This window comes from Ailuropoda melanoleuca, chromosome 7 (assembly GCF_002007445.2).
Source record: "Ailuropoda melanoleuca isolate Jingjing chromosome 7, ASM200744v2, whole genome shotgun sequence".
NCBI lineage: Eukaryota > Metazoa > Chordata > Mammalia > Carnivora > Ursidae > Ailuropoda > Ailuropoda melanoleuca.
The window spans coordinates 137700192-137712857 of NC_048224.1; the positions used below are offsets into that span (position 1 = coordinate 137700192).

The 12666-nt window shown below is 45.1% G+C and overlaps 1 protein-coding gene across 1 annotated transcript in view; it reads left to right on the forward strand.

Annotated features, from left to right (window-relative positions):
* The window catches only part of MYO16 (myosin XVI), a 484344-nt gene that overhangs the window by 401791 nt on the left and 69887 nt on the right, over positions 1-12666 (forward strand). Inside the window, 3 exon segments of the mRNA XM_034665464.1 lie at positions 4140-4236; positions 8704-8950; positions 10947-11218. Coding sequence (XP_034521355.1) covers positions 4140-4236; positions 8704-8950; positions 10947-11218 — 616 coding nt within the window.

The window sequence follows — 12666 nt, forward strand, 5'->3', positions numbered from 1 at the left end:
TCAAATAAATAAATAAAATCTTTAAAAAAAAAAAAAAGACTACGATGTGTTATTTAAAATAGTTTCTGACAAAGAAATCCAAAATGCTACTAAATGATGAATCTCATTCTTTATGGAAAGAAGGAGCATTTGCTATAAACATGATGTCTCTAAAAGCCCAGCAAAATCAAACAAATGTTAACATTTCCAATGACTATCTCCAAATATTGCCAATCCACGAATAAATTACACGGTAAAATATATGTATATATAAAGAGTGAATGAATGAATGAATGAGTGAGTCGGCCCATTGGATAAGTGTAAAGTATACCCAAGTGCCTGAATGAAGAATTTTTTAACCCATCTGAATGTTATGGCAGCACAATACCCAGCCAAGCCCACAAAGTCTTTAGCTGTGCCTTAGCGGGACACTTGTCATGGACATCCAGGCTTCTGTCCCCTCCTCCCACTGAACCAAAAGCCCAGAAGCCTCCCTCATTTACAAGCCTTTGGCTTTACCTCTGGAGAATTGTCATGGGCACAACAATACTGGAGCCTCGCCAGGAGCTTGGGGAGCCGGTCTGTCGCTCGGGCTCCCAGAGGGGTGTCTGCCTGTCTAACGCTGCACCTTCTCCTCACATGCCCTGTGCCTCTCGTTCCCGCCCAGCTCCTCCCTTGCCACTCCACAGATCTCAGGAAGGACTCCTTTTATCCTGCCTGCAAGACATGCCGATCCGTCTTGTGAAGCAGTCAGACCACTCCTTAAAGACCCACCTTCGGGTCCTGTGAAATCTCTAATACATTGTGAGGAAACCTACCGCATCCGTATTTACGCCCCTTCTAATTTAGCCTCCACATGTGAACTGAAAACTGGACGCTCCTGTAAATACTCTGTTAGGAGGTTTCACTTTTTCTCACTTCCTTTGTCTCAGTGGGGGAACGGGGCTAGCTGACTCATTGCTCCCCAGGCTTCTGTCTTAGTCTATACCATTTGTAGACCATTTTCACCCCACTTCACTTTTGTCGCCCCCATCATTTGTTCTATCACCCACTGGCTGCCATGACTTATCTCCAGTTTGCTGAATGACTTAGGGTCTGGCTTATGTTTTCATTGACCATCATAACTTATTTTCATCCTTGAAGACATTATCATCCATTGCGATGACTCATCTTATACCAGGACTTCACAATTCCTTATGTTCTGTTTCTAATCTGAATCCACCCTCCCCACATCCCTACCACTTGTGAAGTTCAAGAATATATCTTCATATTCTTCAGGAGATGTAAATATATGTGCATAATGGCGAATATGCAATGCAATATAATAAGAGAAATAAGGAATCATTCATAGGGTGTTCTGGGAACACAAGCAAAAGTCATCCAAGGCCTACTAGAAGAGGATAAATAGGTCTCAAAAATCTAATAATGAAAGTGGGGCTTGATTTCAGTCATGAAGGATAAACAAGAGTTGGCCAACAGACAAGCAGCAGTGGTTGAATATCCCAAACCCAAATTGTGATGACATTATATTGTCCCACCTCACCAGGCACCTCCCAGAGCCAAGCCCAACAACCTATTCTTCAGACGGTTTTAAGAAGGAACTTTGTGAATTTCAAATACAATTTCAAAAGTTATTTTTATGGAATTCCGCTGGGATCCTCTTTAGTCTTCAGTGGATCCACATTGTTCATAGAAGAATGTCCAGGTTTTCCTGGACTACTCTTCACGATGTGGCCGCCAGTTACACGTGTGGCCTCTTCCCTCATCACTGCTCATGCAGCTGCACCCCAACGCAGTTTTCTGCCCCTTGCTGTTCCCAGGCTGCTTTTTCTGTTCCACACTCATCTTCTCCCTATATCCCTTGACACCCTGGAGAATTCATGCCCATCCTTCAAAACTACATGGCTGAGATAACTTGCTTTTCAGTGAATCCTACCTAACTTCATCTTGATCACCTCTTCCTCTTTGGTGTCCCTGAGACATAAATGTCATTTTTTGCTCACTGCTGATCTTCCCCAGGAAGCTTCTCTTTAAGGACAGTATCCTCCTTTGTATCCCCAGCATCTAGCACAATTCTCAAGATAAACCTACTTCAGTGTTTTGAATGGCTGTTAGAAACGTCACTCTAGGGGATCTTCGTTGTCCTGTCCAACTACCTTTCTGTCCAGCCAGGGTCCCCATTTAATTAAGAGAGTGGAACTAGAATCCAGTTGTCTTAATTCCATTCCATAGGTCTTTTCCCCATGTCTACACCCCCCATAGATAAGTTCCCCTAGTAATCATCACTGACTCTACCCATTGGGTCGTATTGCTCATTATCACTTTGCTGGACTTGCATTTTGGGGCCCAGGTTTTCATGCATTTTGCCTTTGGGATTCAGTTTCCCACAATGAGTTGCAGACCACAGTCAGTGATGAACAGAAAGATGCCATGCTCCCTCCTTCCCAGTGCCTGTCTCACAGATTTGTTCTGCGGCGCTCACAGACAGTACCAACTGTTCTTCCTGTTGGCTGCCAAAATAAGTCAGCAGTTGGGAAGGGGGGAAAAAGACTATGAATTATGGAAAATAACTAGGGAGAGAGAATGGCAAAAACAATGGGAAAAAAGTAACAAATCGGTAGCCCCCCCCCCCCACCCAGGTGACTGTCTCAAATTTCAGCAAACTACAAGGAAACTAAAGGAAGAACCACATCCGGTCAACCAGAAGCCTCTGAAACAGGACAGTCGTTGAGAACTTTCCCCATTGATCTGACTCACCAGCCTGCCTGGCATCATGCAAGACTCAGGCCCCAATCTCTTGCACAACCGTGTGTTTTGTTAAGACGGCAGATCACGGCGGAAGGGGCAGCTAGATGGAAGGATGGGGAGTGACAACATATGTTTGGAATAAACTCAGTTTCCATATGAAAAGGTTCGTAAACCCACCTCTGGCCGTTCTGGAGACAAGTCTGACCTATAAACCCTTCCAGTACCTAATGGCGTGTGCATACGTGCAAGCTTCGGGTGTCATGGTGATGTATGCTGGAGCGGTGGGATGTTAGCATTTTAACGTCCCCATCTCACGCTTGGGAGCACACGCGTTAGTTGTCTCATCTTGGTGGCGTTTGTCTCAAGTGCTAAGAATATGATTATGAACATATCACGAGGTGTGCCTTAGCAGTAGTTTTTCTTAATCTAGCAGAATATCACCTCGGAGCTCCCGCAGCACCTCATGTTGGTATTTACCAGGCTCCCCTGCAATTATTTCTGCCGCTTCCCCTCCGAGCCTGCGAGCATTTACATTGCGAAGGGCATTCCTCACACCTACCACAGTTCTGTGAATTCTTAGAAAATACACACAACGCACAAGAAAATTATTTTAAAAATGCATGGATGTGGCTTATTGTTTCGTGGCTTGAAGACTTTCCTTTGGCAGCTGTCCTCCTCAGTAGCAGTGCGTCTGCACTAGCTCGCATTCCACTATGGTTTTTGCAGAAGCTGCTTTGGAACACGCTTTTTAAAAATGCTGGAGAGAAACACTCATTGTATTGCTGTTTACATAATCATCCAGAAGATTATTGCTCGTAGATGACTTTGTTAAGACTTTTTACTTTTGTGCCACAGCTCTGTAATTGCGGCTGTATAAACATTCAATTTATAATAACATACAGCGTCGTGGGAAAAAATAATGGAAATGAAACAATTTTGTGTGTCAGCTTTATGGGGTTTGCTGGTCTTTTTGTTTTATTGTTTTCCTTTTCACAGACTCAACCTCCCTGCTTTGAGTCGAGGAAAGAAAAGAATCACAAAGGGAGGAGAAGGGTCCGGCTCTGCAATGGGAGCGTTCGTTGGTGGGGCTGGTCTCAACTTCCAGTGGAGTCGAGGCCTGTGTTTCTCCTTGGTCCCACATGATGCAGCCACCACAACCCTCATTGTGGGCATTTGCAAACATGACTGACAATGTGTGCACACAGCAAACACACGTATTAGAATAAAACCTTTGGGATTGCGAGTCAATGTAATAGCGTTTTAAAAAAATTAAGGAAAATATACTGGAATTAATTTTGTTAGCTTTGTTTCTTCTAATCCTCTTCTGGAAAAATCTCTCGCCCGCCTGTTTTCCCATCATCATTTTTGGCATCTTCATGCTGTTTAATGTCTCCCTGCTGTTTGTGTTTTAGATGGGAGTCCGAAAAGTGTTTCTAAAATACTGGCACGCCGACCAGCTCAATGATTTGTGCCTACAGCTGCAGGGAAAAATCATAACCTGCCAAAGAGGTAACGACTACGCATGCACCTTTCTGAACCTCTTTGAGTTGTGAAATACGAAATCATTGAGTGCACCCCTGAGTCGGAATGTCAGTGGGATCTGTACTCCAGTGGGCCCCTCCGTCCTTGCGATGACACTACATGTGGGCAGCGTCCGGGAGCTGAGCCAGAAGCGTGGCTCCCTTTGCTCCTTCCCTGACTCAGAATCAGCATAGGCATGCACTGCTCCTACTGTATCTGGTAGTCACTCCCTCTGAAATTTTATGTCAAATGTTCACCTCACTCACAGTTGGGAATCTTACAATTTACACAGCCACCACCTCGCAAACATTCATGCTTGTCGATCTGTTGAGAAAGCACAGGACAGGAAGCTGTACCTTGAATCCTCAGTGGGAACCCCCCACCCCCACGTGGCCCTGGGGTGCAGCTAGGAGCCAGATGTAGACCGTTTCCGTCAGCATCACCGGTGTGCTGGGATTTTATGTAATCCTACATGAGCCTTGGGAAAATCCTCGACTTTTATCTTTCCTTTATGAAGTGACAATAATATTGGCATATTATCTTCGATAGCAGACAGCAGCAGCATTTTAGCATTGGGAGAGATACTGTGTAGAATTTTTTCCCTATAAAAACCCAAGTGACCATTGAAAATGGGTACATTTAAAAAAATCTTAAGTAGGCCTCACATAAAATATATATACCCTTAATAACATTAATTTTTAATTTGCTTAGTGATTTGATTATATTATGTATCATAAATACGATATTTAAAGAAAGGTCAAAGAAGGAGATGTTATAGGCTAGTTTGGGGGGAACCTGTTGTAATGTTGTAATGCAATTTCCTGGTATGTCCGGAAATGTTAAATACAAGCACAGCTCGTAGGATGCAGAAATCGGTTTTATTCTGTTCAAGCCACTGTCCATTGAGCCCCTGCATGAACCCTCCAAGGGGGTCCCGTCGTTTTCTGGTGATAAAAAGCCCTGCTACGCTCCAGCGCCTCAGACTGTCTCCATCAGAATTTTACAGGTCCGGTCCAAAAAATGCTCAAAATTCAGAATTACCTTCCAAGTTAAACCATCCCTCTTGGCCACCTCAGGCCCTGCAGTTGGGGCCTGGGCACGGCTCTCACCCTGTCTCCTCGGGTGTGTGCAGACCCCTGGGGCTGGCGACAGAGAGGGAAGAGGAGGGGACAGGGCAGCTCTTCCGTCTGACCGGCACCTGTGTAGTCTGGCATTGGGCTTCTGTGACGGGGCTGCAGGTGTTCAAAGGCCCTTGGCCTATGCGGGAGTACATCGGCAGGCTTCTCGGCACGGCACACCTGCGAAGCGGCCCGACCTCTCCTCGGGACTTGTCATTCTCCCCCAGCCTCTGGACCTCCACGGGCACTCTGGCCTCAGTGCTCTGGAATAAGCCCCTTGAAATGACTCCAAGCAGACGTCTCTTTCTTGACAAGTACATCTAGTGCCTGAGAAACACGGTATGGGACCCTGGCACGGTCCACCGTGTCCTCCAGACCCCACGGTCACATGGCTGGTTCTCCGTGTGGGCTCCTGAAGCCACTGTCACCAGCCGGGAGGTCAGCAGTGGTGTGGGAAGCCTCAGGTGATGGAGGGAGTTCACCCCAACTCTAGGCAACTCTTACTCCTCTCTGGGTTATGCCAATCTGGTCTCCTTAACTTCATTCTCCATGGGCGTAGGGAGAGGCTGGGGTCCTAGGTCGGTTTGCACAACCGCCTTTGCAATTCTGTGTGAGGGCTCAGCCCCACCAACTGCTGTGCCCTCACCTGGAGCCAGTTAGAAATGCAGAGTCTCAGGCCCCCACCATCTCCAGAATCAGCATCTGCACTTGTGGCCTCAGCTGGACCTGGGATAGGGACCCCATCACCAATACCAGTGCCCTCACCCCTGAGCTATGGAGCCAATGGAGAATCCCATTTACTATCATGTTATCTATACATACAACGGGATCTCAAATTCTCCTGGAAATTTTCCTTCAATACAATGAGAAGAACGTGTACCCCTTCTTCCCTCAGGGATGCCCACTAGAAACATCTCCCCTATTTAATGGCAGAGATTAATCTGACCTGTTGACCTGAAATGGAAGAAACAAGCAGAAGTCTAGGTATTCCTTCACATTTAAAGAGAAAAATTGAGACAGGTCTTAAAAAATGGCATCACAATAAAAACCATAATTTCAGATTACATAAATGGAATAATGGATATAAAATATCTTTAAAATTACAGGCTCTTAAATGCAAAGCATTAATTATTGATTTTTATTTTTACATCTCTTGGAACAGTCTCTTCAGTACTTTTTGCTGGTGTGAAATTTACTAAACATTTATACAATCTGGAGTTATTTACTGTTTTTCAAGGGTTCTCATTTTTCCTTTGTACATGTTTGGGGGAAGAAAGCTGTAACATTGAGCATTTTAATATTCAGTGACTCCTAATGGAAGTGTCTTCCTGACCCTACACGCTCATTTAGTCCTGGACGAAAACTCTCTAAAATCTCAAGGCCGTAAGTGTCAGGAAAGCCAACTTTTAACTTGTTGAGAACAAGTATCCATTATTGATTGTGGCAAATTTATTTTTACGAGTTGCCTCTTCTTCAAGAAAGCAATTTTTACAGAATGTTTAAAGGCTGCCAGTGTGAAGTGTGAGAAGACGGAGTCCCCGGATGCGGGACGATGGGCCCCCGGTGAATGGACATGCGGTGAATAGCTCTGCTCTGACAGGGTCAAAAGAAGTCTGCCATAGCCACATTAATCTTCCCTTTATTCCAAAAGATTAAACATCTTGAATACACCCTCACCTTCGCCCTTCCAAAAGTCAATGTCTCAATTTTTTTTAATGTAATAGGAATGAGCGAGCAAACAGACCAATTTGAGCCCCTCTGTTTTTCCCAGTTGCCCACGGCATGGTTAACCCTTCTGCCTTTTATATTCCTGGAAGTCTGATTGTACCTTTCACTGTTTAATCTTTTTTTCCCTTTAGATTAGTTCAGCATGACTGTTTTTCAGTGAACTTAATACAACTGCATTCCAAAGTAACTAAACATTTAGTATTGCCATTTGGGGGGAAAAAAGAAAAAAAAAAGCCTTAAGCATTTTAGATGTCTGCATATTATTTGCCTCTGGAGCCATAATTGTGGAAAGTTGTGTTCAGCCTTCCACCTTCTAATCAAGGAAAGGCATCAAAATGAGCATCCTAGATAAGCCGCACATGTATTCTTCTATAACCAGGGAATATTTTAAAGCACTTAACGCTTTACAAGGCCTTCCCCCTCCCACTATAAACAAAAACAAAATGTTTGCTACACACATTGGTTTTTCCCTGAAATTATAGATCTTGGAATTCCAGCAGCTCCTTCTAACCTTAGAAACTCAGAACTGGAAGGGGCACCGTGCTAAGGTCAGAAGGCCCACCTGGGAATTTGCCCCTGTTCACAGCCTGCAGGAGAAGGGCCATTTACCCTCTCGGACGTGCTGACTCCCTCTCTCAGGAGACGGCCCGATCCGTTTACACCCAGTCTCGTTGTTGGAAAGTTCTTCCTCACGCTGATCACTAATATGCTTCCCTGTAACTTCTCCGTTGCTGACCTGCTCCCTGGGTAGCATCTGGGTGGTCCAAGGCAAGGGAATGAGTTTGGCTGCGTAAGCACAGAGATTTGAAACCTGGCTCTACCGTTCATTGGTCGTGTTTACCTGGAGGAATTTTCTTAGCTTCACTAAGCTTCTCTTTCTCTGGGTACAAAATGGAGATAATGGTTTATGAATTATCGCTGAGTTTTGATATGAAATGGTAGAGTGTCTGACACGTGGAAGTGCCTTTAAATGGTGGGCATTATTATTTCCGTTTTCAGGTCTTACCATTTGTTACTGACATAGTCATGATTTCAAAGCCTGTTCACTCACTCACTTCTCCCAATTTTTATACATTTTTCTAGCTAGTGCCACTGCCCTGGAGAGCAGGAAGGATGTCCTAAATTCACACACAGTCTCTTTCCAGAGTCCTAAATGCGCTGTTCGTTTTTCTAGGAGTTAAGTCATAGTCTTATTAACAGTACATGTTTTGAAGATGACTTCCACAAGCCTCAGACATTTCTGTTCTACTCGGTTATAATGAGAGATGAGCCCTAAAATGGTCTGGTTGGAGCCATGTTGCAGAATTCTCTGGGGTTTGGACCTGGTTCCTCCCCACTGATTTTTGTCCAGTCCAGCTTATCCAGCAGGTGTTACGAAAAGAAGCGTGGATGTCTCATTCCTTAGGTTATGGATTTTGCCTCTTCGTGTTATCGTTGCTGAATTTAGATACCTTTTCAGATATGGGATTAGAAGGTTTTGTAAATTCTTGTTCTGGTTAAATGCATCTTATGTTATAGCTGCTGAGACATCGATGTGTTGTGAGCTGTTTGTGTGTCTGGGGTTTTGCTTCTCCTCTCACTGACCCATGATTGTGTTCTCTTATGGAAGTTGTAAGAGGATTTCTAGCACGCCAGCACTTGCTTCAGAAAAGGAGCATCAGACAGCAAGAGGTCACATCCATCAACAGCTTCCTGCAGATTACAGAGGACATGGGCTTGAAGACCTACGATGCCCTGGTCATTCAGAATGCTTCCGACATTGCACGTGAAAATGACCGGCTGCGGAACGAAATGAATGCTACTTACCATAAAGAGAAGGTGGAGACCAGACACAAGCCGGAGGAAGGAACCAAAAGGTAAAGGCAGAGAGTATGCAACTTTAATTCCCTTTGCCATTGATCCAGTGGAGTCAAGAAAATCCCGATGGCCCTTAATGCAGGGTTCAGTCAAATATGACAGTTGTTACGAGAACAGGCATGGGTGTGCGCATGGCTTGCTATTTGAAACCTCCGAGCAATCTAAAAGGGTCCCTTCCCATGCTTTCTTTTCACGCAATAGATGCTCTGTGTTAGTTTCACCGTATGAAATGGTTATCACTTCCCCTGCAATGCTGCATCGCTTACTGCCTGAAGGCCAAAGTTTTAAGGCAGCTCATATTTCTGTCTTAGCAAAAATATACAGCTGGGTTCTTGACATCTTTGTACAAGTATTATGTATATAAGGGTGACTGATAGAAACTTCTGGCAGTCTGACCCAAACAATGGAGAGGGCACTCCAAAAACAGAGAAGTGGTGAAATCAATGCTTTGTACATATTATATTTCCCTTAGTCATTTGTCACGGTTTCTTCACCAATAGGGAAAGTTTTGGGAAAACACTTTTTATTTTAAAGGCACTTTGGATGCTGAGCTTGGGATAGAAATGTGGGGGCGACCTGGTGCTTCTCCGTCTTATCAGTCTTGCCTCTCTGCTAAGGATGGGGACACCCCTGACCCTCATTACCTGTCCCAGGAGGTCAGGGACCTGGGTCCTCACTCGCCATCAGGCAGGTGTTTGTTTTTCCGTAGGAACTTGGCATTACCTGGTCGTTTCTCACTGAAAATGACTCCCCTTCGCCTCGACTGCCTGTGTCAAATGATTTTTTATTAAAGATGAAATGGTGATGTGTCTCTCGCTAATTAGCTTCAAATATCTCCATGATTAAATACTGAAAAAATTCCCTTTGTATGGAAAACTGTAATTAAACATTACAGGGAAAACAAATTATTCACTGACTGCCCTGCTTTCATCTCCGGCTAGTTCATTTTCTACATGGTTGTCTGGCTTTGCCTCGTGGTAGATCCCAGCCCGGCTGCTGTTCTGCCACACAAAGATATAATTACAAAAACAAATGCTCAGAGACTCCTTGCAAAATGAACGCATTGGCATCTCACTAGTACATGATTACATTGACATGTGAAGCCAGAAGGGATTTTTTTTTAAACCAGATAACTATTAATTTTATCTGACTTCCAGAATAATATTTATTATTTTCCCTGCTGGAACTAAACAGCCACCCCAATTTCCCAATTTGATTATGTATTCATTTGCCTGTATAAAATTAAGTGAAGAAGTATTTTTCTACTTATTTATTGAATACCAGCGGTTCACTTGGCATTGCACGACCAGATGGAGGCACGGAACAAAAGTAATAATTCCGCACATCATTAAATAATTGCTTGTGGAGTTTAAATGGCAAGGAGAAAAAGAGCGAGCGAGAGGTGTAAATCTTTGATAGTTTTAAGTCAAGTCCATACTCTTTGGCAATGGGAGATGGTGATGAACTCCCAGCATTTGATGCATCGGTAACTCTCTATTAAGATGGATTTCCCGCAACTAATGAAGCATCAAACTTTACATCGGAATCCGGGGATGTACTGTATGGTGATTAACATAATATAATAAAAAAAAAATCAAAAAAAAAAAAAAGATGGATTTCCCAGAAATTATCATTCAGATTGAAATTCTGGTTTTTTTATTTGCTTAATAATCAGAGTGTGAAAAATTCATTCATTGAGTGCCCCATAGAAAACGTGGCGCTCCTTGACAGGTGCTGCGTTTGGGTGAGATTCTTAGAAAGTCCCGATGAGTCTCTGCCCATGCTCCTTTATCAGAAAGCAGGCGCCGGAGGGATGGGCCGCGCTCTCCGGACGTGCCCCTTCCCAGAGCGCTGCCCAGGCATCCTCCAGCCGGCAGGGAGGGCTGTTCACCAAAAAGCCGTGATTATGTCTGCTTCAGCGGGTTGACTGTTACCATCTGAGTAATGCCTCCGGGCCCCTCTGCTGGGGTGCTGTTTGTGTTTCGTTCCCCCAAGGGCTGAAGACAAGGCTGGACCCAGGCATTTCCACTACAGCTCCGGCCCGGTCCCTGTGGCGGTGGACGGCCTGATCCAGTCTCTGGCGGGCCCGTCCACTCGGTCTCCTTCTCTGCACTCGGTGTCCAGCCTGGAGGACAGCAGTGGCCTCCCCTCGCCACGGAAACAGCCTCCACCCAAGCCAAAGAGGGACCCCACCACGCGGCTGAGCGCCTCCTATGAGGCCGTGAGCGCCTGCCTGTGGGCTGCGGCCAGGGAGTCCGCCAGTGAAGGTCAGCAAGGGAAGGAGGGGGGTGCTGGTTGGGGCCCCAATGCTCTGCCTTCCAGTGTCTGAATGCCCCCAGCAGTATCATTGCCCTAATCTATTTTTAATAGAAATAGGTCCAGCTGTTGGCTTGCCAGAAGCTCTTTAATCATTAAATATAACTCGTACGTATTCAGTTCTCTAAGGGTGTCAGGGAAAAGCTACTGTGTATCACATCCTTACTGCCCCTGCCCCCCGGCAGCATGGGACCAGAGCACATCAGAGTGTCTGTCCTTGTCCTGGTAAATGTGCGCTGATTAAAAGCCTAAAAAATTCATCGGGCTTCCCTGTTGTCACTGTCTAATTAAAAACCAAGCCTGCTTTATCATGTGGAAAGTGAAACATGCAGCAAAATCCAGTCAGCAGAGCTTTGGGGTCTAGCTGAGGGAAGTTTCTGCATTGGTGGCCTAGAAATATTTTTGCGGAAAAGGGGGAAACCACAGTCTTCTCTCCATGAAATCTCTCATCAACTGCTTCATGCGGCTGTTATCACTTAATGATTCATTTTTCCAAGAGTGAACAGTAGAGGCAGAACGTCTTGGCAGGGTACGTACTGATTCCACGGACTTACTATCACTACCCACAGTTGGGCCCCATCATAGGCCCGTGCATTACATCAGAAATAAAACAAACGGGACCATCCTTCCTTGTGGGGTTTCCATTCTCATGGGGAAGGACGGGTACTCGACACGGTGCACAAGCCAATAGGTGAAGCATTTTAGCAGATCACAGCTGTAGAGAAACGTACACAGGGTAAGACGTGGTAGTACAGGGCAGGGGTGAAACTCTATGTTGAATGGCATGTAGGAGCCACTAGAAGGTTCCACCTGAACAGAGGAGCACAATTCCTTCCATAAGCAAAGAGCCAAGAATACAAAAGCGTGGCAAAGCCACTTGCTCATCTGTGGGAGAAGATGGGTGATACCCCGGGGACAATGGAAAGACCGTGGCTCAGAGGCCGTGGCTCAGAGGCCACGAGCAATGAGAAGGCCACGAGCTACTAGCAAAGATGCTTCTTATTGGTCACTTTAAGAAAGAAGGAATTTTTAAGAGAATATTGAGTTAAAAAAAAAAAAAGCCCCTTGCTGTTGTAATGTCTGAGTTATGTCATGATCGTACGGAGACAGAGGAAATGTAGACGTTCCTAAGTTAGGGAAGGGAGTGCAAGTGTGTTTCTCCCTGTCCAGATTCAAACGCCGCACACGGGCTCTATAGATTTGAGGGAGTCGGCCCCAGAATAGTCCGTAACATCTAAAAACTCCTGTGTGCACCCATCCTTAAATCATCTGCCCTGAGATTCTGGAGTAGTCAAGTGGTGCCAACTAGTCACGTCATCGAGAAGGAAGAGAAAGTACTGGGGATGATGTCAAAACACGTCCATTAAGAAAAAGTGACTCGAGAACCAAAGGAGAGAAA